We start from the raw sequence: 24,980 nt of genomic DNA, 5'->3' as shown, positions 1-24,980 counted from the left end.
TGGCACTGCATATTGTGTTATAAAAAGGGATAACCTACTTAAAATAAAAAAAACCCTCATACTTTATAGAGTGGAACTGATGATCTGATGAGTCTTTTCCAACTTACTGGTATAATTAACTAACATATTTTGGAAGCAACCACATTTTTTTAAATAAAAAGGGTATGATTTTCAGTAAGAAGGAAAGTACTTCCACAGCAGGATGCCATTCATAAGCGTATTCATCAGCAGTAGTACTGCAGTTTATAGGCACAAATTATGCCCTAGGAAAAAAGGTAATGAGAGAAAATTCTGCCTTAGACAGCTGTTTTGGACCACTCTCCAAGACAGAGTATTGCAACTTCCGATCTTACCAGTACAGCCATTCTTACACTAAACTTTAATAAGATTCTTGGAAAAAATCCATTCACATGAGAAATAATAAAGAAAATTTTATATACATGTTCTATCTTTATATTTTCATTTCATATTAGCCAATTAATACTACCTACTCATACACAGTAGCTTTGAATTCCTGACCAAAATCTAACTTTTAAAACTGAAGATGAAATTCTTACCGTGTAATCGGTGCATCATCATCACTGGCCACATTTAGCAACTGTTCCTGCAGTCGCTTCTCTTCACTACGAAGCTGTTTCCTCATCTCTGATAATTCATTTATCACATTCTTTCTTTCCTCTGGAATTTAACACAAATAGTTTAAAAATAAAGAGTGTCAGAGACACTTTTCTGCCTACCTCATAAATGTAAGGTGAAAAATAAAAAAAAGGAGATAATGAACTGTTAATTAAAACAAGGATTATACAAACACAAGAATCGCAGTATTTCATACACTAGAAATTAGGTCAGAGCTTGTATTTTGAGACAGCACAAGGACCAGATCCCCTGAACAGCAGAAAGCATCCAAACTTCAGTGGAAGTGTTTCACTGTGTTTAAAATGGAAAAGCTATGAAATACCAGCAAGTGGGTGCTGCCAGTAAATAGCCTTATTTTGAAATTAGCGAATCTACACAGTCCTCAGAGTCCCAGAGGCAGGTGACAGGAACTGAGGTGGTATCAGCAAACACACAACCTCATTTCTGTTTCCTGACTCAGAAGTGGGATATCTGCTCAGTGCAGACTCTTAAGTGTTCAAGATTTCTAACTTCAACACTTATTTTCAGTATGTGCTTATGTTGACTTTTTAGACCTACTTTGGGTCTAAGCTGTTTTTTGTGGACAGCATTCCTCCACAAGTTAAAACAGTTTCATAAACTCCTTATTTTCCAAATAACATGCTTAATAATTTGGTATTTTACTGATTTTTAGTCTGAGTCCAGAACCTAGCAGGCAAGCAAGTTTTACTAGCTTAAATCCTCAAACACAAGATTTAATTCATATGTCTTGATTTCTCTCATGACAGATGGTCTGAGTCAGTCGATTTGCAAGAGCTGCATTAAGAACCACTCTGCCTTCCATTTAGTGGAAGAGCCACAACTCCCCAGAATGGACCCAGGTACTGACTGCAGGGGGTTAGCATTTGTAGGACATCATTTACTATTACACATTCCACTTGTCATAGAATCATAGAATCATTAAGGTTGGAAAAGACCTCTAAGATCATCAAGTCCAACTGTTAACCCAACACCACCATGCCCACTAAACCATGTCCCTAAGCACCTCATCTACACGTCTTTTAAATATTTCCAGGGATGGTGACTCAACCACTTCCCTGGGCAGCCTGTTCCAAGGCCTGACCACTCTTTCAGTAAAGAAGTTTTTCCTAATGTCTAATCTAAACTTCCCTTGGCGCAACTTGAGGCCATTTCCTCTCGTCCTATCGCTTGTTACTTGGGAGAAGAGACCAACCCCCACCGCGCTACAACCTCCTTTCAGGTAGTTGTAGAGTGCAACGAGGTCTCCCCTCAGCCTCCTCTTCTCCAGGCTAAACAGTCCCAGTTCCCTCAGCCGCTCCTCATAATTGTCGTTTCTTTTATACTTATAAAAAAGAATCAGAAGAAAAATTACTGCTTTCCACCCACATATTGCCAAGATAACTAACATATAAAGAGCAAAGAGCAGCCTTCCAGCATGTCTGAATTTTAAAACCACCAGTGAAAGCTAAAAGGAATGAGCAGAGGATTAGACAAACAAAGGAAAGTAGAATTTAAGAGTTAGGACTGCAATGCTCTACACATTTTCGGCCAATCCATTATTTGGCCAATCCAAAACTCTCTCATTTTGTAATGTCCTGGTCACAGTGGTCACCACTGTCCTGATTGAAAGATCCAGCACTTCCCATGCAGACTATTCCATTATCAGAGTTTTTATAAAAAAATATTTCCTGATGAAGACACGTAATAAATGCATTTTTATTTTGTATTAATACTTCAGACACACCATATTAATACACTGATAATACTAAGACAGAGGACACCCAGATAGAAATGCAAACTTTGTAAGACTATTCCTTTGCAGGCAAGAAAGAGAACTGTAACTGAGAACAATTTCGTTGTAATAGAAAGTGAGCTTGCAATAAAGAAAACACCTACCAAATGCACGCAACTGATTTCTTCTAGCAGGGACAGGTGGAGAAGGAACCCTTGGTTTTGGAGGATCCTAGTGATCATAATGAATATGAAATGTTAATATGTCAAAGGAAGAAAATATAGCAGACATAAGTAATTTTATTTCCTTACATTTTTATCTCCTTACATTTTATTTCCTTATTTTATGTCCTATTTACATTAACTACCACTACTACTGGAAGACAGTAGTAACCTTACAGGTTTTTAATGCCTGAAGTTTTTTTAAATCTGATCTTTAAATGTATAATCCAAATTACTATGATAATACCTATAATGCATTATTCAGAGATCTAGACAAAGCTATACCAAGTACTGCAAAGACACAGAAATAAACTGACCTTCGTCCAGAGCATTCTTAACATTTAGGGAAAGCAACAGTTTTAAATAAGGTTTAAAGTCTTACTTAAAACATTTTCTGAAACTGCACTATAAAGTATTTTGCCAAATTATCATTTTCATGGCAAATTCATTTTTTAAATTTTTAACCCAGTTCATACAGACAGTTGGTAAAAAAAACATTTCCAATAAACAGTCAGAAGTGTAGCCTGAGATTCAAATATCATAGATGATTATTTAATCTACTCTTTACAGGAGAAATTTATTTATAAAAAAATAAAAAATGTCCCAGGGAAGATTAAATCAAGTGAAAGAAATGAGTGGTCTCGGGACCACTACTGTAACTCATTCGTGATGCAAAGAGGAAAGTGAAGTGTATTAGGAGTTACAATCTTTTCGTACCTTCAAAAACATAAAGATAAAACAATAATGTCTGTAACTAGGGATCAACATTAAACTTCATGCCTGAGCTAAGTTCTTCTCTGAGTGAACACGATGAGTTGCTAGATTAGATGTAAACTTTCTTATCCTAAACCCTGAGATCGTTAAACCTTTGGTAAGGGTCTGGACAGAGTACGTAGACTCAAAAATGAGGTGCTCATCTCTACAGAAAATGCGCATGCAGAAAAAAAAATTAAAATAACACACCCCCAAAAATTTATTGAATACTTTGAATAAAATTGAACATTAAATTTCAGAGCTACAAGACTGGCTAATATAAAGACTGTCTCCAGTTATTTGTGGTATTCCGGTAATAACAGGCAAACATTAAAAACCTGGTAGGATTTAATACACTGTACTGTCTTAAATAAATCACTAAAAGTTTACTGTAAAAATCATACTTGTGCATAGTAAGATACATGGCTCTCAGCAGAGGGAATCCTTTCTTCTTTTCTTATTGATTTGTTTTGAAGGGCAGAAACGATGGGAGAAGGCTGCCTTGAAAACTGCAAGGAGGAAAGCAAGACTGAAACTACATTCCTATAGATTCTGAATAAAGTATTATTTTGGACAGGAAGAGTTTTGTTAATACTTTTCATTTGACAGAAAAATGCTTTTGCTTATCTTATTTGAATTATTTTTGTATTTAATTTGCTTTCAACTCTTAACCGCATAAAATTATTGCAAAAATTATTTAACGTGATTTTATTTTCTACCTATAGTAGTTTTAATCTTTTTTCCTATGACGTAGTTCTCTAAATTTATGGTTAAGTTACGTATCTTTTTTTCCTCTAGACACTACCACTGTATCTGTCCATTTTAGAGAAATGGTATGTAGAAATTTCTAAAAGAGAAACAGTTCTATAATTTACTTAGATTTTGCCCATCAGAATTCTGTATGATGGACTTCTTACATCATCCAGGTCAAAGGAAAATAATTAAATTACAAAAAATATCATTGTTAAAGATGAACAATCCTCAAGTCCTCTAAATTACATAACTTTATTTTTATTCGTATTTGGACCTCAACAAAAGCAGGCCACGGTACTTCACAGCTGATATATAAATCAACTATAGAGTGCAGCTTGCTCTTATTTATCTTGTTTTTACTATTTTTTTTAACGTGAATTTGATCAGCAAGATAAGTTTGCACTGTAGTATGTCTGATTTTTCAATCAGCTATTCTCTGTGTGCGCTAAGTGTACCGTAGCTTGATAAACTAAGAGGGGAACACTGAAGGTAGAGTTCTAAGAAATCATGCAATTTCTTTAAAATTCAGTTATTTTTAAAAGTTAGGAAGAAGTATTTGTATCTTAGAAAGTCACTGAAGCATACCATCTTCTTTTCCTCTTCCATCTTTTCTTTCTCAAAATATTGTCTAAATTGTTCATCTTGCTTTTCTTCTTTTTCTTTTCTTCTTTTTTCTGCCTCTTTTTGCCTCTCTTCATCTAATCGAATTATTTCTTTATTTTTCAATCTTCGCTGTAACATAAACATTATTAGTACATAAAAAAGACTCAACATTATTAAAGTTTTGCTTTGTTTTTCTTTGAGAAGTTAAAATTACACATCAAAGTGATTAGTATGAAATGAAAAGCATATTTCATTAGGCTGACTTCAAACATTCAAATTAAAATCTATGCCACGCAAATATTAAACATCTGCAGTCCTGGCTCTGCTAATATCATTTAACAGAATTCCTAATAACTTCAATAAACACCAGTTTGTGTCCCCAGATCTGCTGCCAGTCAAGGCGAAACTGTAGGAGTCATTTCCAAAAATTCAGATTCAAACAAAACATACTGCAAACATGCACCACCCTATCACAATCCCACAGAGAAAATTATCATCCAGTCTTAATTTTAGTCTTGTGTCTGTGAAAAGCGATGATACCAGTTAGCTTCCTACTCTATACTAGACCAGCTCTATTATTCAGAAGACAAGACGCATCCAACTAACTTGCTCATACTAGGGAAGAGAATATAAGCTAAGTGTTCTGTCTTAGAAATCTTGAAGTCCTACATCCTGAACTGATCTTTCATAATCCCACAGGGTGCTGAAAGATTTTTCCATTTTTTTTTCCCTACAATTACTTATGAGATTCTGAATTATGCAAATTCATTCAATTTTCCAAACCTGATAAATAAATCTTTTGGTTTTGAATTAAATCACAAGTTTACCTCCATGAAAATTATTCATTAGATTTGCTTGGCATTCTTCCAAAACAAGCAGTATTCTTATCTCAAAGATATATCCTGGCCAATTCAAAAAAAGGCTTTACAAAATCTTCCTGTATAGCTACATTCAGAATACAAATAATTCCATGAAAGCTAGATTTAAGAGGCTAACAAAAAAAGAAAAAAAGCTGTTTGGTTTTTTTTAATTCACCAATTTGACAAAAGCTTTTTATTGGCCTCACAATTTCCTTTAGAAAGGAGAGCACCACTGTCAATTCTAAAACTATACAATTTTAGAAGAATTAACAGTACTTCAAGTTGGTAATATACCATAAAGAGTGAGAAGAATGTGCTAGTTAATACTGACAATTTTCTACCTCTCCTCTGGCTAATGTAGACCCATTTAAAAACAAAGACCAATTCACAGGACACTTCTCAGTTTACTTTCTTAATCTAGAGGATAAATATTACAAAGGGTTAGTTTAGGATGGAAAAAAGACAAGGTATCAAAATACTACACCTCCTCCTCTTTCTTTCTTTTCTCTTGTTGTTCATCTTCATACGCTTTTTGAATTCTCATCCTCTGTTCAGCTAGTCGTTTTTCTTCTTTTTCTTCTTCCATTCTAAGTTTTTCTCGCTCTGCTTCTTCCCTACGTCTCTTTTCTTCAATCTAGAAAATAAAGCAAAGAAGTATTCAACTGTCAATAGCCAGCAATAATCTGATGAACAACATTTACCATCATGATCTTCTATGACTTCTGAAGTACCTACTTGCACAATCAAAGACTGTATGAAGCAACTGAAAGAATTCTAGGGCTAGTCTTACATTTCAGCTTCAGAATTCCTTTAAAATCAGATTATATTTTACTATTTCTTTTTGGCCACTATTTATGGAACCACCCTCCAGTAAGAACACTAATTATAAATGCTACTAATAAAACCTGAATATTTCCTAACATTTACTCTACTCCGGATGTGCTGGAATAACACTTTCCTTCACTGATTAAATAATGAAAGATGGGAAACCAAAACAAAAAAGACATAGCAATTATCTTTTTCCTTTCCACAATTATAATATTTTTAGACACAGCGCTGACTTACTGAAGCCAAAGGTCTGCCCATTCTTTATTCTTTTTGGCAGCACTATACATGGAAAAAAACCTAAGAGATCCACATCAAACTACTGTATGATATTCGTACTCTTTTAAATTATCTAGGATTTCCTTGATATTGATATTTAATTAAATTGATATTTAGTTCTTGTGGCATAAGATTCGAAGTATTACGGACAGAAGACAAAAGCTGGTAGAAGAACAATCACATTTTATATACCCATCAATAAATAACTCTACTGTCATTGTTTCACTTATCACCATTTCATTCTGACGAACATCCATTTGTATCATAGACACTTCCAAGGGCAAACATCTTTGTTTCTTTACATATTTATGTACGCAAACTTGTACTGTATGCACAGTTTGAGAACTCAATACTGTATTTAGAGAGCTGTACTCAGGAAAAAAAAGACAGAATCTAGATTAATGAAGCCAGCTATTAATAGCATCACTTTTATAAGCATTTCTTACGTAAGGCAAAATCTGAGAGTCAATAGCATATAGCTCTTAGTAGACCTCTTGTGTACAGAATTGGCTATGATTGGATAAGGTCTTTGGTCAACAGTGATGACTTACTTTGACTGTAATCCCTCTTTTTAAAATTTATTTAACGAGGTGATAACTCGTGTGCGCATTCACCTGTAGACGGAGAAAGTTCTTGTATGACTCCTGTCGCTTAAGATGCTGTGGAGATGGTGGTTCACCGAACACATTACCTCGAGCAAAAGGAGAGGTCTGTGCAAATGTAAAACCTAAAAGGGGAGAAGTTACAGGTAAAAATCAAAGCAAATTTAAGACAGCAAGCCAGAGTGAAGAAGCGGGAATCTGAGACACTTGTTTCAAAAGGTAGTTTATGACAGCCGTAATTCGAGGCTATAGCTGAAAACAATAGCTGGGATTAAAAGTTCTTATGTTGTCTGCCTAGAATACTGTCAGGTTTTAACTGCTCAATTAATAATGTCCAAGCAAGTTGTCTTTTTACAAAATAACACCTATAAAAGTTCATATATTCTACTGTCCAATCTGCAGTTTAGTATCTAAAAATGTTACCTGTAAGTTAATTAGAATAGCAAAGATTTTACATCTCAACTTTACTGCTTACAATTACTCTGATTTAGCACATGTAGTTCTGTTCTTTAGGTTTATTCACTCTTCAAAAACAGAACATCCTAACAGAACAAATATCTAGGTAAAATAGCAACGGATGCTACAAAAAACAAAGCCCAAAACTGGCAAATAAAATTCTAAGCAGTCAGAAAATTGAATTCTGCCAGTATGAGGTGCCTTCCATACAATGAAGTTTGAACTGTCAGGTGTCCTTTAGCCCTGTGTTACGAATGTGTCATAACCATACAGTCCCAAAAGCTCTAGATAGGAGGGTTAACTCAGACACCACACAGAACAGGATCCCTACAGGAAGCAGAGGAGAAAGGAAGTAAGGAAAGGAAAAGTAGAGTAAGTTGTGTTAACTTTTCAGCTGACACAGCATGTGTCATATCATTCATATCATATCTGCTCCAAAGGACAGCGCCTCAAGGACGTGCAAGAGCCATAGCTCCACTGAGCTGAGATGAACACAGCTGTAGCTGTTCTCATGTTCCCTACTTACATTTCCCTACCTGGTGATGTACCACCCAAGTCAGATGAAAGCAGAAGTAACAGATACACATATTCCCATAGGAATGCACATGCTTACTGCTACAGCCTAGCCTTAGGAGCATGTGCTTGCATACCAAGGAGTACACCAAAACCATCAAAACCTACACAAAGCCACTTCACTGCCTGACTAATCAAACGGAAGGTGCAAGACTATAAAGTTCCCATCACTGATTGCACCACCTCCTGATCCAAAAGTAAGTGATCTAAACAGGGGGCTCTTTGCTATTCTGCATTATTACTTTATTGGCCTTGCCTGTTTCACTTCTTACTAAGTGGCTAAATATATATCGTATTAGGGAGAAAGAGCAAGGGGTGGGACAGAAAGAACAAAAAAAATTGATTCTACAGCCAGTGGAAAGGACTCTGAATTGCAATCGTGCGAAGTAGATCCATGCCGCAAATACCATGTAATTCTTTATATAGAAGTGCAACAGTTCAGACAAGAGAAAGAAAAGCAGCATCTAAGATGACTTGAGGAGACCACCACCCATCCTGGCCTTTGCCCATCCCAGGCTAGGGACAGGTCTGGAGCATCACAGCTCTCTCATTTAGATGTCTCACAAAACGCAAGAAGAGAAAGATGCGTTAGTTTTTAAATAGGAAAATAAAATAAAATCCGTAAAACTTGGAAGCAGTGCACAGGGCTGCATATGTATCCAATTTACCTGTAACTTTTTAGAACTTGTTAACCTAGTAACTGTACCAATTTCATCTTAACCTGTAACATCATACATCTGCAGACCCTCCTCCTCCTTTTATTTCCATCTTCTCTCCTACTATACAGTTGTATTTTACTATGTCATTTAAAAGTAAAAGAAATATGTATGAAGATTTGATTAGATAATGTTGAACCTGGAAAACTAATATACTGATCCTGACTGTTCAGTGCTAAAACACTTATTAGTTATCATTACTGACAAGACAGATGAGAAAATACATTTTCAGTGCACACAGTGACAGCAATGAAGTAGTTTGGGAAAGAAGCATGATACTGACTTCGCAGATAGAGAGCACTAACACTATCATAGCACTACTAGAAAGGAGTAAAGAAACTAGAGAATTCTGATCACTAAGACCTATACATAATTAGAGCTGTAACACAGTATTCTTAAAAACCTGCTATTTTATTTGTAGATGCTTCTGTGTTCTCAGGTCTTGGGGAGGCCAAACTTAGGTCAACAGATACAATAGCCCTTTTATCTTCATATAGTCTTGCCTCTGGATTATGATATGCATCTTCGTTTTGCTTGTGCATCATATTCAAGTCCGCTAAAGGAAAGGGGAAATAACTGTTTATAACATTTTATTCTCATAAAAGGCATGTTCACCATAGATTCTCAAAAATACAGGGATTTTTGAGCAGTCTCCACTTTTCCTGGGCATACCAACCATGGGAACAAAAAATTTAAGCAAAGACAAGAATATAGAAGCTATAGGTGAAATACTAGGAATTCACTGATTAAAAGATTTATTTTGTTGGTTTTCTTTTCCTAGGAATGATTCTTCACAGCAAACCTCCCCTCTCCCCTGCCCAAAAATGCTATGAAATGGGAAGACAAAGAACTCAAAGACAAAAATGACTGACAAGACTGTTGACAAGCATGTATTTAGAAACCACCCCTTCTTCTATTTCCTTAAAGCTGTAAAATACTTTCGAGTTTAGTATTGGTATTTTAAGTACTGAATCTCTATTTGATTACTATTAGGGGCGATATGCACAATTGAACCATTAAAGTGTATTTTGGTCTTCATGTCTTTAGTAATAATCCAGGTGCAGATTTCTGTATGTAAGCAAAGCAATGTCATCCAACATTTTCACCAAAATTTACATGATGCCTCTCAGTTACCATAAAAATCCTGATCAAAAGATGTTAATTTCAGCTCATTTTGAAGTGTTACCATACTATACCTTGAAGGCTCATTTCAAAACAAAAAAATACTACACAGTTTTCAGATTACCTTTTTAAACAGTGTTTCTGATAATTATGAATTACTGTAGTCATTTAAGCACAGAGATTTCAAGAACTTTAAATTACATCCCTCTCTGTAAAGCAGCCTTTGCATACATGAGCATCTCAAAAGCTATTTACAGACATTTTCAAGAGGATAAAAAGACAAGTCACACTGCATAAAAAAGAGACATGGCAGAAAGCATGTTATGTTTCATGACATTTGTGCTTATCCATCGTGCTGCTAAACTATGGTGGGAAAAATAACTTTAGATGTGTAATTCAGGAAAACAGGCTAAGAAACTTCTTTCTCTTGGTTCCTCATTTACAGATGGAGATAAGCTTCTCAGCAGGTGTACGCAGAGCTCAGGTTAACATGAAAAACCTATATTGTCCTCTGACCCACTCTACTTACACCATTGTAAAGCCTAGAGAAAGAAGCCAGACACTTAAATGCAGTGCCTGAAGTTAGGCAGTGTGAACACCTCTATCTGCTCTGGGGATAAACACAAGCTTGCATCCTCAACACAAGCTTCTAAACTTATTATTTGGGCACACAATCTTTAAAAAGCATTTAAACTTTACCCCTTACCCTCAAACCACATTATGAATTTAGCCATATGTCGCTCAGGTGTCATAAAATGGAAACTAATTATTTATATATAAACTGTTATCCAGTAAGTGTTCCATGCTTTGAAAATTCTCATATTTTATTAGGAGACATATTTTAAAAATCTAATCAGAATTCAACATCATATTCCAGTAACAAGAAAATCAGTTTGTTTCACATTAGAAATCAATAGTTATAAAATTTAAGACTCACTCAGATGCTAAAGGCAAGAATGAAGAGAGTTAACATAGGCCAAGATTTTGAAATATACAAATCTAATTGTGCCTACTGAGTACTATTTTTATTTTAGATAAACTATTCCTGTAGGGTTCACTAGGAACTAGGATCAGGAATTTGAGTTTTAATCTTACATCTATCTCCGATTTACAGGAGGGGTGGATGAACAACTTGCCTGGATCATAGCTATCTCCCAGTTCACTACTCCCGTCTTGTATAAAACGGGACTTGGAAAAAAATTAAACTAAAAAACATTACTGCTGACTGCTATTTATATAGCCATTTACCAGCTGTGTTACTTGGGGAAATTTAAATATTCCACTTTGCTTTATATATTTATTCAAACGTGCTTCCATTTTCCATGTCACAAGTACAGCTTTCTAAGCCTAGAAGTTATTTTAAAGAAGAAAAACAATTAAAAAAAACTGTTCCTGGAAAACATTTAAATAAAAGTCTTCACAAAAGACTTTAGCACATTTGTATTGCAGATGATTCTAACAGCTTGTTTTCCTCCTTCTCTCTTTACTATTGCATTGTGTCTTCACTTATAGTTGACATATCCTGTGTTTCCCATTTTGTTCAAATTGTACTCTTTGAATGATCCCACAGAAATCAAAATAATTACTCACTTAAATATTCCTAAAGTGTATCTGCTTGAAACAAGTACGTCTATTTGTCAATAAAGGGCTACCACTGTTACAAAACAAGGAATAACATATCTGAATAGAGCCCTTATGAAAGCAAGAAAACAATCTTGAAAAAGCAATGCATAATTTTGGCAAACATACTTATCAGATTTCCTTTTGCATCTCTGAGAGGAGCACCACCACCACCTTTTCCCCAGGGGTTGTAGTTCCTCATTTCTGCTTCTAGCTTGGCTTCGTAGCGTTCCTTCTCCTCTCTCTCTTGTCTGCGTCGTTCCTCTCTCTCTCTTATCTAAAAACAAACAAACCAAAGTCAGTTGCATAAAAATATCACATTAAGTATAATTTTAATAAAAAGTTAACGAAGCAAGCTGAATGCTATCATTATGCATTCCCCCATCCATATCAAGCAAATCGCAAACATTTCACTGCCTATACTGCAGAGACAGTGCATTGAATACTGTTGTCAAAACATGCACATCCAGTTGTGCATAATCACAGAGAAACATACAGATACACATTACAAGACTTCCAAGTTCCAGAAATGTTCATATCTGACACTTGCAGTAGATCAAAAGTCCCATATCTTTGGATCTTTGATACAGAAGTTTATACTGCCTGAAAATTAAACAGACAAAATTCTACAATACTACAGCGCTTGCTTCTCTCAACCAAAACTTAGACTAGAAATGACATGAGATAAAGAAAGACTTCTAACAATAAATGCCTTAATAGAATACTATACGATTTTATAACCATTCATGAAATAATTTTCTGCAGTAATACATAATGATGCATGCAAATAACGCAGCACTGTTCATATGGCTTGTTATTCCTTTTCTTCAAAATCAGGTTAAATGTATGTAACTAAGTCTCCTAATAACTTAATGTAGCATTTATAAAGAGAACAGCTGTTTTAAAAAGTCCGTCTTCTATTCAAAGCTTTTAAAACATTAGCTACTATTTATGTAGCTGAAATATATTAATGTATTTTTCTTAAGTTTGTTTCTTCTGTGCATTAGATAAACATTTCCCTTTATCAAGTTGTCAGACAATTTCGTATGAGATATAATGAGTCAACACAAAGACCCATCTAGCCCCTTCGACTATTTACAAAAATGGTCAGTCAGATTTGTCTATAGGAAAAAAAAGCAGAATACCTTCTGTTCGCTTTCAACCATAAGCAACATAACTTTGAAAGACTGTATCATGCCACATTTATTAGACCTTTATGTCAAATTGTGCAGTCTCTCATATGGCAGGATAAAATTTACTTCTTAAGACTATAGTGAGAAAATGCCTTCAGAGAAGTGTAAGTACAATATCAGACACTATTCCTAAATGTTTATTTTATTCTTAATTTGACCTTAATTGGCAGCCTCTCCTTTATCCCTATGCATGATCGTAATTAGAACTAGAATATTTTTATAGCAATTATTTATGTCCACTGAAGAAATACATAAAGAAGAATAAGATAAGAAAACGTTAGTGCCACTGAACTGGGTTCTAGCAAAATCTCTTCCGAAATAACATGTCTTATCATGGTCAAATACATTTTATAAATATAAACTCCCACAAGGTGCAGCAGCGAAATGCCACTAAAATGAGTAGGGGACTAGGACATCTACTGGAAGACAGGAGACTTAAGAAATTTGTCTAGTCTATCAAAAAGGAAGCTGAATAGAGATAAGACACCACCTACAAACACACTGGAAGTAAACATTAGGGAAGCTTTTGAATTAGGATCCAAATGATCATGAAGAACTTATTGAAATTAGTGGGTTCCTAATAATTATAGCAATAATGCTCAAAAGCAATCTTTCAACAGGAATATCAGTGCAACACAACTCATTGCTTTTAAGATGCAGGTTCTTATGTTTATGAAAATAATTATATAAAACTCCATGCCTGGAACTAATCTGTTTGCTGTCAGTTTTAACATTCTCTCTACCTCTGACAAAAAGATTGAAGAGCTTACTGTCCACCTGAAGAGCTAAAATGAGCTAAAGCAGGGTCAGAGGAACAGGAGGAAGGAAGTGACGAAGGGAGGGAGAGTTAAGAAAGCTTTTTACTTGCAAATTAAATAAATATGTTTGAAAGAGTACTACAGTTACAACCAATATATGTTAAAAAGTCAAAGAAGAAAGCATCAGAAGCTTTATCACTCAGTACCTGCTGTTGTAATTCTTGTTGATAAGATAATGTTGCCTCTTTGGAAGGCTTTGTTTTTTCTTCAGAAAATACTCCTATGCTTCTTTGTCTGTCTCCTGTATTCCTCTGTCCAGTGTTACTTCTGAATTAGAAAAGCACATATATAAAAGGAAAACATCATAGGGTCGGGGGGGGGGGAAAAAAAAAAAAAAAAAAAAATCCCTGCCTGAAATCTTTAAGGAGCTATTGTTTTCCACAGTTTATAATCTCAAACATTTTCATAAATGCACATAAAAATTAGGAGTTCACTGAATTATTGTTTAGATAGAAATTCTTAATTAGAAGTTTGAAGAGTTGTCTTTAACACACTTTGTTTCACAGGCATATCCATTGTCAGCAAAATACTCCCAACATGAAAAGCTTATCAATACAGATAAATACAAGCAAGAATACAAGAATATGAATACAGATAACACTTACACAGATTGCTCTACTGGGGCTTGGCCTAAAGGAGGATCCGGATTAGGTGTGGCTTGCATTCCCATCATACCTGTACCATCTACATAGTAAAAAAATTACTATTTTAAATTTTGAATGCTCAGATATAAACATCTGCCATTACTTAAAAGAACAGAGCTCACTGCTCAAACTCTGTGACTGCAGAATTACAAACAGGACTCTCAACTTCTATAAGAAACTTAGCTAATCCTTAATGACTTCTGAAGCAAGAAATACAATGCCAAGGTACAAATCTATTTCTCAAATTCAACTAAATCCCTTTAAAATTTACAAATGTCTGCACTAACATATTCTACAATGAACTAACAAAAATCACTGTTACTAGTTCTACATTATTCATCATTTAAGTAGATTAAAAGCAGTCATCTGAATCACTCTAACAACCAATCCACCTAAAATCACCAACTTACAATATGCAAGATTGGGATCCAAAGGATTCCTAACCCCGTAAAAGTAATACGCATCATCATAAGGCGTTCTATAGTTGTCTGTCAAAACTGGTGGTGGAGGTGGTGGCATCGGTGCAAGCCTTAAAGAAAAAAGGAACACAATTTTTTGTTTTGTTGTACAACTGAAAAGAGAGATCATCAAAAGAAGAAAGAAAGAAAAAAAGAAAGAGAGAAAGAGAGAGAGAGAGAGAGAGAGAGAATTCACTATAGGAAAACTCTAGATTTAGCACAGCCCAAGACCTCTCATTAGTGCCATGCAGGAACAAGATACAATACACCTCAGTACGAAATTAACCTTCCCTTAGGGAGTAGTACATGAACCCACACTATTCCAGCAATCTAAAGAACATAAAACAAGCACGCCTTCTTTAACTGGTTCGGTTAATGATACTTACTGGCTACATCAGCAACAGTAAATAAAACAAGCCAAGGATTAGTCTCTGGTCAAAGGGCAAGTGGCACAGCACAGCTTTAGCCACATGCCTAAAGCTCTTCTCTCTCCCAAAACAGCTTAGTCTCAACCCCAGTGTCTAGTGGAAGCTGTCCTTGCCTATACTGCATTCTTGGGCTTAGCCCTGGGAGATTGCTTAACTGACAGGGGCCAAACTCATGCTATACCAGTCCTCTAACAATTTGGACAAGCACCCTTGTAACACGGTTCCATATTACAGCCACGGACATCATTTCTACAGCACGACTCTTATCCTACACAAACATCCACTAAGTAGTAACAACATGCTTAGCACCAAGCTTATTTAACATGCGAAATGAGCATGATGGTGAAGCACCTGGGCGCTGCTATTTCACCAAGAGTGCTGGCTAGTCCCCTGTGAAATTCTTCATTCACTGGGGAGGCTGAAGAGATGGGCACCGGAGTTTGGAAAGCCACCCTAGGCCTTTCAGGAGGTACTTTCTCTTCAGAAGCTCTCGCTGTCAAGCCAAACTGCTTCAATCTATTTGGCTGGGGGGGGGGGGGGGGGGGGAGGAGGAATAGAAAAAGAGAGAAAAAAAGCAGTTATTTTGTAATTACTAGGAAATATTCTGAACCTTCATTTAGGCTGCGTTAAACACTTCACTGGGTCCCAACTAGCTGTTCTAATTTCTAGTAATTGCATTTTTTTCTCCCAAGGAATTACTGGAAATCTAATACTACAAGGAAATCCAGCATGTTTATCATAGATTTACAAAATCCAGCCTCCATGGCAGGTTTCAGGAAGTATATGGTTCTAGTTATTATCCAGGGGGGAAAAAGTATTTACACAGTTGTCTGTAGGACAGGTTATCTACAGCCACCAGTTTCTTACACTGACAGTATTATCATATTATGCATAGGAAAAGTTTCTAAAATACAGCCCCCCAAAAAAACCCCTAAAATAGCTCATAATCAGTAAAAATAAAACCAAACACACACTGAGACTTTTTCCAATAAACATTTCCTTGCAATACTGTTATTTCATTTTTTGGGTTCCTTTGATTTTATTAGCTTTTGTAACAACAACAATTACAAAATTTTGTGGGATTTTTTTTTCAAAGTATCAAATGTTTATTGATAACTGGCAGCCTCAGAAAAACATGCAAGTAATGCAAAGGCATGCAAGTCAGTTTCAGAACTACCCTATCATACCCAGAAAACCCTTATATCAGCTGCTATGCATGAATATTTTAATGTTTGTTTAAATGAGTCAATATAATAGAAGACCAGAAAAAATTCATACATTATATAACACATTTTGTTTCTGAATTTACTGGTCCTAACATTGTAGTGCTTCAATTAGCATGCATTCAGAGATAGTAATACCAGCAACCAGCTAAATATTAAATATCTAACAGCAAACCATATACCCTATAATATGGAAGTATTTCAGCAAAATATTAAATCTTTACCTCCTCATCACTTAGCTGCAAGACAGTATATACAAGGCAGTTAGTACTCACCAATCATGAACTACAGCATTAAGATTAAAATTCTTAAAATCTACTAGACATAAATATTTGTTTATAACATTTAACTTCAAATTTCTAGATGTGAATACAAAGTTAGATAATAGATATGAGCTACAGCAATTGAAAATTATAAAGCAGTCTACAGATTTCTTTTAACTTGTCTTTTCAAATCCAGTGTCTTGAGCAGAACATTTAAAACAGCCTTTCTCACTAACAAGTTTGATGTGAACTGTTTCTAAAGTGCCCCAGATTTCAGCTCTGTAGCTAATTTCAGATGTGACTATGGTACTCAGTTCATCCCGGGGATTGTTTTCTTTTAAACAAGCAGTACATACAACAGTCTACATTTATAGATTCTTAATCAGGCATTGCTATTTAATCAACTTGTAATTAATCAAGAAATCCACCTAATTAGACTCCCTCCCCGAGAGGCAATTTAAAGCTAACAGTGACTGCTGCTTAATGAATGTAGCAATTCTACTTAATTGAAGGCTTTCAGCTAAATTAATGGTTTTAAAACATCATACACGCCCTGGACTCACTCTGGATATAATTTTGTTCCTTACAACGGGCACTTTTCAGTCTCTGACTGAGATGCGTATGTTATATAGAGTGCTTCAGCACAGCATGCTTCTGCCTAGTCAGCTTTGATTAGACAAAACTGTTTACACTGACCTTGCAGCCTGCTGTGCCTAAACAGCCGGCATCCTCTGCTCAGTTTGTCCTCTTTTCTAGCCTGGCTCCCAGCTGTACACTCCATCCCTCTCCCTTTCACCATCTGAATCCCTGATTAGCCAACTGACCTCTCTAAGCCAACTAAAGCAACAAAAGAGATTCAGATTTTTGCCAGCTAACCAAGCTGAATCAGTTCGCAAAAGGGATCAAACAAGCACCACAGAAACTTGAAGCAGAGAGGGCAGGAACATGCAGCCAGACCACTTGTCTCCCTCCCCATTTAGGAGTAAGAATTTTGATTCAGCTTTGTTGCTTACCTACGTGCATTCTCAGTCTCCTGCCTCACATGCTGACTAATAGCATCTTACAGCTATTCATTCATCTTCATTTTCTAGAAAATAAGAGCTCCTTTCACCTCTGCTGAACTCTCCAGAAATGGCACAAGTTAATTTCCGTGTTGCAGCCTCCCTCAAAAAACAGCACCGTTGATAATTTAAACTGGTAACCAGTTAAATTAATAACCAGTTTATTCTTAACTTGAGAAAGTTACCCATCCTACACCTCTAACAGCAGATCTCTGCTGCACCCAAGATGCAATGGCTTTGGGCACTTAGCAAACACACATGCAAATCATACTAGTTCTGTGACAATCAGTCTACTACCAATGTTACTAGTGCTGACAATCTACTCCTTCATACATGCTAATCAAAGTTCTTAGTACAATAATCACTTTACTAAGGCAGTGGAGACATTAGTAACTCTGCATTAAGTCTTACAAGCAACACAGTATTACTACATTTGATAGTTTAAAAAAGAATTACAAATTTGAAGTTAAAAATTGCTACAATGAGATCAACTTGGCTGCAAAACAACTGGATTTTTTTTTTAATTGAAAAAGAGAAAAAACTTTGTGCAGCATATACTTTACATTCCCAAAGAAAGGTTACTAATGTGTGCATGTACAGGCTACCAGTGGACACTAAGTATTTTTTCCATGATACCTACTGCTTGTACAAAATTTCCACTTGGTAACAGCAAAAGAAAATGTTCAATAACTTCCGTGAAAATATTTTCCTCTTAAGCTGAAAGCATGTGTAATGCGTTACAGCCTTATCGTCCTTGGCTTCAATTTTATTCTATGCTAATGCCCTATTAGAAAAAAACACAATATTTATCATTCTATAAAAGCCCTACAGAGTTTTGTGACTGAGCAACCACAGTGTATATGTAATAAAAAAAGAAGTCTATACAGGTGGAAGAAAATCCAAGTTCCTTACCTTCTTTTCTGGGTCTTGAGCTCCAGAAGCAGCAACTGAGAGCTCAAGTTCCTTCTCACTGTTTTTGTTTTAAAAAAAAAAGAAAAAAAAAGGGTCAAATCAGAAAGCAGTAACTATATTCATTCTTTCAAAGCACAGACCTCACAACTCTGTAATTAAAATAACTCTGAAAATACAGGGTAACAGAAGACATGATTCCACTTGATTTCTTCTGGAGTCAGGGAAGAAGGATACTGTGTATTATTTGTAAATAAGCAGAACTCTCAAGAAGTATCTGGCTAATTCTATTCCGCCTAATAAAAATCCAACTACCATAAAGGGACAAACAACCACATTGGTTTTTACTACAACCTTTCCAGACATTTCTTAAAAATTGATCTTTATTCACGATACAGCAAGAAGTTTATTATAAACATATTGAAATGAATGATTAAAAAGTACAGCAATAAGTACTATATTGTAATTTCAGGGCTCAGGCTTGTTCAGGAGGTACAATGTTTCACCACAGTGAAACCATCAATAGTAACTTATTTTTAATTCCTTATCCCTTCACTAATATCACTGTGTGTTTTTATGTATCCGTACTATCATTCAGCAGGCAGCTACTAACAGGTAAGCATGAAATTTATATTTTATTATTCTGCATAAACCAGATAGTCAAGTGCTTTGAAAGTGAAAGGTTACTCTCCTAAATTGGAGGGCAAAACAAGATTCATTTTCAACTTTGTAAAGTAATTAGATGCTCCTCTACCAGCAAAAAAGATAACTTCAGTTAGAGCTTCTTTATCTTTAAGAAACTAAAAATAATTTTTTAAAAATGAAAAAAATCTGTTTTTTCCTTTGTTCCATTGAAAGCTGGTGAATTTGTTTGTTAAAAACTAAAGCTCTCATGCCAATGAGTTTAATTGGATGCAATATTACCTAGCTAGCTGGAATTCCTTAGTTACGAAATTGAATTAATGAAATTCCTTTAAATTTCAGCCATTATCTTTTAAAAATATAGTAACTTTCCATTACCGTCTCTTATTTCGCTGTTGCTCAGCCATCTGTTCTATTAGTTCTTGCCTGTATTTCTCTTTTTTCCTTTGGAGAAGTTCTCGGTCCTGACCACCTGATGGAAATGACCACACATTTGCGTAAACGCCCCACAAAATACACAAAAGGTACTGGACAAAAACATCGCATTTCAGCCAATTTAAAACATGAAACACAGAAGAGTATACAATCTGGGAACGTGCATAACAACACTGGATCTTTACTAACTTTAAAAAAAAAAAAAAAAGTAGTTTTAATACACAGTTTGTTTGGAGTATGACGACCAAAACTACTAAAATTTTTATTATTATTTTCCTAGTTTGCCTGGTCTTGTATAGTCAGAAAGCTATAGATTTTAAAGCCATGTGATACAACAGCAACTAACACCAGTTACTTAAATTTTTTTTTTTTTTCCCCTAATGCTCAGCAAGGAAGATACACTATGGCACTCCAAAATTATGAGGCACTGCTCTGGATAAAAATGAAAGTTAAAACTGAAGAAAGTCAAACCCACAGGGAGGAAAGCAAATTGCTCCAATTTTAGAATGGTTCCCATGACTACTAAGAATTAGCAAAGTATTGGCAGATATGTTATGTAAAAGGAAACAGTGATAACATCTCACATGGATTTTAAGGAACCCAAAAAACTTTCAACTTGTGGTAGTTCCCCCACAATAAGCATGGAGTCTTCTATTATTTTAAAAACATAACAAAAAAAACCATTATCACCACTTTCTATATAGTATGACTACCAGACACAAGGACTCCTAACATATTTCCATACACAAAGTCACCGTGGATCTCCAGTGAAGTAAACCTGAACAATAAAGTGAAGGAAGCTGCAAAGAAACTAAAACAAAAAAACAAACAAACAAAAAACCACAACGAAAACAACAACAAAAAAACCATGATGCATGACTGACTGAATTTTTTATTCAATTATTGTGCTGGGACTGTAAAGTGACCAAAATGTGCAAGATAACCTCATTTGTGATTTTTGGGAAGTCTGAAATAAATTCTAATTTCCAAAAATTTCAAGTTTTAATTTACTTAATCTTTATACAACACAGTTAACAATATTCTTCTCCTAACCAAGACTGCTAGGAATACAAATCACAACTTCATGTATTCAAGTTACTACAAATGACATGACTGAACAGATCAGAGAGACTGACCATCACAACACCACTGTTTTAATGCTGCCTTTAAACAGTTCCACATATAGCACTGAAGATCAGGTAAGTTCAAATGTAAAAATAAATAGAAATTATTCTGACAACTGTTAGTCAATTCTTCCACAATTCAAAGTTAGCTTGCCTTCAAAGACTCCCATCCGAAGAAATACTACAGTTCTTTTATTCTTGCCTTATAATTTTCTGAGTTTAGCTAGGAATTCTATGTTTTCAACAGTATTTCTCTCTACTACACCCAATAATAATGTTCCCTGCTAAATTTTATGGCTACACTTAAGCAGTAAGAGATGATCAAAATCATTTGTGCTTGCACAAGGTTGTAAACAGTACCATTTCCCATATTTCTGCCATTAAAATTCAGTACCCAGTCATGTCTTTAACAATACAGAGGTTAATATTTCTCCTATACTTCATTTCGTAAAAAACTTAAGAATGTATCTGGGCCTTAAACTGTTAATGAAATCTAAGAAGAAATCTGGGCTTTTCAAAATTAATTAGAAAGTCCTGTTACGTTAAGGGGGAAAAGGAACATGTTTTTCTTTTTCTATTTTCTCTATGTAAGTAATATTTATTTCCCAGTCTTGGGGACAATTAGCACAAAGAAAAAGCTAATTTTTCTAGTTTTAAATTATTCCTAAAGAAAAATAAAATATGCAAAGAAAGGCTAACTCAGTGTCATTAGTTAAGTTTTTATACATACCAAGAACAAGGCCTGTTGCATACGGCATTTCACCTGCAGACTTGGCCTGTTCATTAGCTGAAGAACTAATTTGTACCTGATTTCTGGCAAAGACAAAAAAGAAAATGGAAAAATCAAACTCAAGAATTTACTTGAAGTCTGTGTGAAACGTGATAGATGCACTTACATCACTATGTGATACACTTATGACAAACAGCTTTCCTAAAATCCAAAGAAATATCACAAGCAAAAGAAGAAACCGCTGGGCAAAAAGGCGTTTCTCACAGTTCTCGTTTGCCTGCGGTTTCTGAAGCCATCAGAAACACTGACTCAGTTGAGCACTTCAACAATGTTGATAGACTGAGTGGTGCCAGTCAAGAGTTTACGTAAGGGCTTTACAAGTGTTCTGCTTCTGCCTCATCCACTTAGCTCACTTCAAGACTTGCAAAACCAAGACAAGAGGAAAAAAAGGAATTTTAAAACTGCTGTCAAAAAAGAATCCACGCTGTTCTAATCATTAAAAGTTTTCAGTTGGAGAATAGGTGATCTATCGTTTCCAAAAGAAAACTGGCATGCAAGCTTCAATAGCTGTTCTTGAAGGAAATACGTTTTTGTTGTTCTACTATACTAGCTGCAGGAAAAACCACCAGCCATTTCAGACAACATATTAGGGATTTTAAATAAACATTTTCCTTTCACAATGATTTTGTAGTGCAATTATCATAAAAGTACACTGTATACCACACCTAGAATTTCCAGTTCTTGAGATCTGCTGCACATGTGCTCTCTCCTTTAATTCATCTTCGTAATCTGCAGGTAGATCTCTTACTATTCCATCCAGATAGGGCCTTAAAGAGATAGAAAATATTCAGCTATGCTTGCCTAAAAACATCCAATCTGAAATGGAAGGTCCGGCAGCTTCATGCAAATGGATCCTCAGCCTGATTGCACACTGGACAAGCAGAACCAGTTCTGAAAATATCACACACAATTTCTAGAAATAATTCACTTTGCTAGCATTGTCAAGGCAGCTCTGTCTGGAGTTTGAATTCCCAAGTCTGCTTTCATGCAACCTTTATCTACTGAGCCTGGTTAAGAGTTTTGAGAGCTGAAGACCATTCAGCATTCACACTGCATTAATTAAAACAGATCTTGCTGTTAATCCCTCTTAATCCCCAGGAGCCAACAAAGTCTACAACAGATTTTGGCACACAGCTATTGGGGACAAGTCTGGTGAAACAGTTAATTCAGATATGAAAAGCTTCTTTAATTACCTACCCTTCACTATGCACCTGATGCCATTTAAAAGAGAGAGGTGACTTTTGATCAAGATAAAATACAGGTAACATGGTGAATACAAAAATTCAGGAACTAAAATTTGAATCATCTACATATGAAGTGAAGTAATACACTTGAAACTTCAAATAATTCCAAAAATGCCAAAAATTGTATGGACACAAGGGAGCTTTTCCTGAAAAGATCTGGGGTAGTTGAATTTACAGGCTTTTCTTGCCTTACAAATCAACTACTCTTTAATGATGACTTCAAGTTATCTTAATAAAATAAGGCAAGAATAGGTATTCAATGAAAAATAAAGTACCCAATAGATGCTAACAAAGTTATATATTTTCCAGAGCTGGACAAAGCCATCGACTTCCTATTAAGGAAATCAACAAAAAATACTAGGTAAGCATAGAAAAAACCCATCTTATTCTTTTATGTAGAAAGATCCACAGCTCTCCCCATCTTTGCAATTTAAATAAAAGTGAATAATCAAAGGTGAAAGGATGCAAGCAGATTATCAAACGTTGATTTGGCATCTTAACAACCCACAAGAACAACATGAAAGAACGACATCCATCCTCTTGGCATAACATGATCAAGAACATCTTTTTGATAATGATCGATCTGCTACTTACAAGGCTGGTCAGGTAAGACTGAAACACAGTCAGGAAATAGAAAGCCTAGTCCATAGCGTGATAAAAGTATGCAGGAGGAAGCGAAGAAACAAACCTTGGGATTCAAGAGGCAACCTTTTTTGTAAAAAGTAGCAAGCTTAGCATGGCAGGCCCAGACATGTTGGCCCAATTCAATCAAGAAGCTGCTGTATTCTCTTTATAGGACAGACCTGGCTGCTGGGGATGGACTAAAGCATTCCACTCGTAAGAACCAAAACATTTTGCACTTCCTCTCACTTTCCTGTCACCATTTCTATTTACTGAAATACACTACAGCCTTTGTGCCTCAATCAAAACAGAAACCTTTCTGAAAAGTGCCACTACAAACACCTGCCTCTCCAAATTAATAAAGCCCATTTAAAAACATAAAAATTTCAGTACAGCAAATAAAAATATTCCTCCTTATGAATTTAGTGTCCGTAAAGAATCAAAGGCGTTCTGGAAAAGTTGACTTTGCCTGAAATGTAAAAAAAAAAAAATATGCTAACTCTTCAGAAGCTAAGCTGTCAGTAACTAATAAAGGTGTCCTTCTTGAAGAAAGACTGAATATAGTTAATAAAAGGTTAAATGGAGCTCCTTGCGAAAAAGAAAAAAAGTACGAGATTACAAAGCACATTTAATTTAAAAAAAAAAAAAAAAAAGGCAATTTTCAATAAAAATTCAGCAAAGTAGAAAATACACACCAGAAAACCAAACCTTAATTAATGTATAAATTTAAGTTCAGGCAATTCAGGTGATGGTCCAGCAACTTATTTTAAGAAGACGCACCAAGTTTGCCAATAACAAAGATAAGACTATCTTCTGTACTTTCTTTTAAAAGAAAACTGGAACTAAAACTGTTTCAGAGGCCTCTCCAAATAAGCAATGAATTGCATAGTGATATATTGGTCACAGACATTTATGTAAGCACCATCAGTGTTTTCTGGAATAACTAAGAACTGGTATACTTCTATTCAACGTGATACTGTTTACTGTTACTTCAAACACCATCCTTGCTGATATTTTACATATATAATTCTGTATATATTCTTTGATAAACAAAGTAAACCCTCAAACTTTATCAAATGGTCTTTTTTATTTAAATATTAGACTCTGTGTCCAATTGCATTAGACAGTGGCAAACAGTTACCTAGTAAAAAGAGGACATCCTTCTGGGTGTTAATTAACACAGAGGATTAACGTTGCTGTTACGTCTCAAAAATATGGACATTTTGGTTATCTTTGTTAGATACCAAGTCAAGCTTCTAATATTTTTCTTTCCGAAAAGTTGTAGGACAAGAAGACCCTACCCTAAAACCTCTTTTGCTCATTTCTACCAATATTACACTACAGGATGGAACAATTTTTGTATTTTGCATTCTCTT

At 35.2% G+C, this 24,980-nt stretch overlaps 1 protein-coding gene across 1 annotated transcript in view; it reads right to left on the bottom strand.

Moving 5' to 3' along the window:
* The window catches only part of CSPP1 (centrosome and spindle pole associated protein 1), a gene marked incomplete at both ends in the record, with an annotated part of 34,613 nt that extends 12,107 nt beyond the window's left edge, over positions 1–22,506 (bottom strand). The window contains 17 exons of the mRNA XM_009578002.1: positions 558–678; positions 2,533–2,599; positions 3,747–3,851; positions 4,681–4,827; positions 6,043–6,192; positions 7,277–7,389; positions 9,413–9,565; positions 11,881–12,028; positions 13,909–14,029; positions 14,368–14,446; positions 14,817–14,935; positions 15,644–15,816; positions 16,740–16,754; positions 18,752–18,809; positions 19,769–19,862; positions 21,680–21,762; positions 22,405–22,506. Coding sequence (XP_009576297.1) covers positions 558–678; positions 2,533–2,599; positions 3,747–3,851; positions 4,681–4,827; positions 6,043–6,192; positions 7,277–7,389; positions 9,413–9,565; positions 11,881–12,028; positions 13,909–14,029; positions 14,368–14,446; positions 14,817–14,935; positions 15,644–15,816; positions 16,740–16,754; positions 18,752–18,809; positions 19,769–19,862; positions 21,680–21,762; positions 22,405–22,506 — 1,848 coding nt within the window. The remainder of the gene's footprint in view (positions 1–557; positions 679–2,532; positions 2,600–3,746; positions 3,852–4,680; positions 4,828–6,042; positions 6,193–7,276; positions 7,390–9,412; positions 9,566–11,880; positions 12,029–13,908; positions 14,030–14,367; positions 14,447–14,816; positions 14,936–15,643; positions 15,817–16,739; positions 16,755–18,751; positions 18,810–19,768; positions 19,863–21,679; positions 21,763–22,404) is intronic.
* Positions 22,507–24,980: the final 2,474 nt, after the last annotated feature.

This window comes from Fulmarus glacialis, unplaced genomic scaffold (assembly GCF_000690835.1).
Source record: "Fulmarus glacialis isolate BGI_N327 unplaced genomic scaffold, ASM69083v1 scaffold29935, whole genome shotgun sequence".
NCBI classification, from domain to species: Eukaryota; Metazoa; Chordata; class Aves; order Procellariiformes; family Procellariidae; genus Fulmarus; species Fulmarus glacialis.
Note: the sequence above shows the minus strand (reverse complement) of the source record. Positions and strands in the feature narration are given on the sequence as shown.